This window comes from Carlito syrichta, unplaced genomic scaffold (assembly GCF_000164805.1).
Source record: "Carlito syrichta isolate Samal-C Ts95f unplaced genomic scaffold, Tarsius_syrichta-2.0.1 Scaffold314005, whole genome shotgun sequence".
Lineage (NCBI taxonomy): Eukaryota > Metazoa > Chordata > Mammalia > Primates > Tarsiidae > Carlito > Carlito syrichta.
The window spans coordinates 404,745-406,665 of NW_007258101.1; the positions used below are offsets into that span (position 1 = coordinate 404,745).

General features: G+C 68.3%; 1 protein-coding gene across 1 annotated transcript; it reads left to right on the forward strand.

Annotated features, from left to right (window-relative positions):
- On the forward strand, positions 1-1,576 carry DLX2 (distal-less homeobox 2). The gene is made up of 2 exons (XM_021718907.1): positions 1-578; positions 1,048-1,576. The coding sequence occupies exons 1-2, from the start codon at positions 182-184 to the stop codon at positions 1,374-1,376; spliced, it is 726 nt and encodes a 241-aa protein (XP_021574582.1). The 5' UTR covers positions 1-181; the 3' UTR covers positions 1,377-1,576.
- Positions 1,577-1,921: the final 345 nt, after the last annotated feature.

A 1,921-nucleotide genomic window follows, 5' to 3' on the forward strand; every position in this document is an offset into this window, starting at 1 on the left:
GCGCGCGGTGATCGCCTCCCCCGAGGAGGAGGCGCCTCGACGGGGGCCTCCTTTCTTGTTTTCTCCCCCACCCCCTCCCCCGTAATTACATTGGCTGCTGGAGGGGACCGGGAGAGACGGAGGAGGCGCCTCGCTGCCCCCGCGCGCCCGCCACCCCTGCTCTTTCCCGTCCTGGGCCAGGATGACTGGAGTCTTTGACAGTCTGGTGGCTGATATGCACTCAACCCAGATCGCGGCCTCCAGCACGTACCACCAGCACCAGCCGCCCCCGAGCGGTGGCGGCGCCGGCCCGGGCGGCGGCGGCGGCAGCAACAGCAGCCTCCACAAGCCCCAGGAGTCGCCCACCCTCCCGGTGTCCACAGCCACCGACAGCAGCTACTACACCAACCAGCAGCACCCGGCGGGCGGCGGCGGCGGGGGCTCGCCCTACGCGCACATGGGCTCCTACCAGTACCACGCCGGCGGCCTCAGCAGCGTCCCTTACTCCGCCAAGAGCGGCTACGACCTGGGCTACACCGCCGCCTACACCTCCTACGCGCCCTACGGGACCAGTTCGTCCCCAGCCAACAACGAGCCTGGTATGCATGACGCTGGCGCCAAGAGTGCCAGGTCGGGCTGGTTACCGGGATGGGTGGGCGCACGTGTTTGGGGAGGTGGCTGTCCCTAGCGCTGGATGTTCACACTGCCGGCCCACCGCCTGCTCGCGCCCCTTACCTTCCCCAACCTCCAGGCCGCCTCGGGCCACCGGGTAGGGCCCCCGGCGCTCAGCCCGTGGGTCCTGGCAGCCTGGGGCCGAGTGGGCGCGGTGCACGCTGCCTACGTGCGTCTCCGCGCCACACGCTTCTTTCTCTTGGGCGTGCATTTGTCTCCCCCTTCCCTGGAGGGTCCCGTGCCTGGGTTCGCTGCCTGCCCGCGCGTGGCGAAGTCGCGCCCATCTCCGTGAACCCGCCTCCTGGCTCAGGCCGAGTCCCCCGCCGGGCCTCCCAGGCGGGCGGGAACTCTGGGACCCCTAGGTCGCGCGGTTCTCACGATTCCGTTTCGCTGCAGAGAAGGAGGACTTGGAGCCTGAAATCCGGATAGTGAACGGGAAGCCAAAGAAAGTCCGGAAACCCCGCACCATATACTCCAGTTTCCAGCTGGCAGCTCTTCAGCGGCGTTTCCAAAAGACTCAGTACCTGGCACTGCCCGAGCGAGCCGAGTTGGCGGCGTCTCTGGGCCTCACCCAGACTCAGGTGGGGCTCGCGCCCTGTGGGGGCGAGAAGGGCACTGGCCTAGGACGCGCCCTGTGGGGGCGAGAAGGGCACTGGCCTAGGGGAGCAGGCGGGTTCAGGACCTCGTTTTTAGCGTGTGTGTTACGGGGTTTTAAGGCTGTCTAGGCCCGCGCCTCGGGCGGCCTCAGCTTCTAGGCCCAATGCTGAAAAGCCCGAGGGGCCGCCGCGTGGGAGGGAAGGAAAGGGACCCGGTGGGCAGAAAGCCGCGCATCTCTAGCTACTGATTAAGCGGGCGAAATAACTGGCCCTCCTGACCCCCTCCCGCTGTCACCGTCACCTCGGTGCACACACATCAGCAGTCTTGGCCCTTTCGAGATGACCTCCCGGTAGAGCAGGAACCAGCGGAGCCTCCGAGGCCGCCGCACGCGATCTCATGACCCGCTCGGCGCCCGCCGCCCGCCGCCCGCCGGCGGCCGTGCTCGGCTCTCCGCCCTCTCCTCGCCTCCCTCCGCCCCTGCCCCAGGCCCAGGCTCCTCCACTAACGCTCGGGTCCCTTTTCCACAAAGGTCAAAATCTGGTTCCAGAACCGCCGGTCCAAGTTCAAGAAGATGTGGAAGAGCGGCGAGATCCCCTCGGAGCAGCACCCCGGGGCCAGCGCTTCGCCACCCTGCGCTTCGCCGCCCGTCTCGGCGCCGGCCTCCTGGGACTTC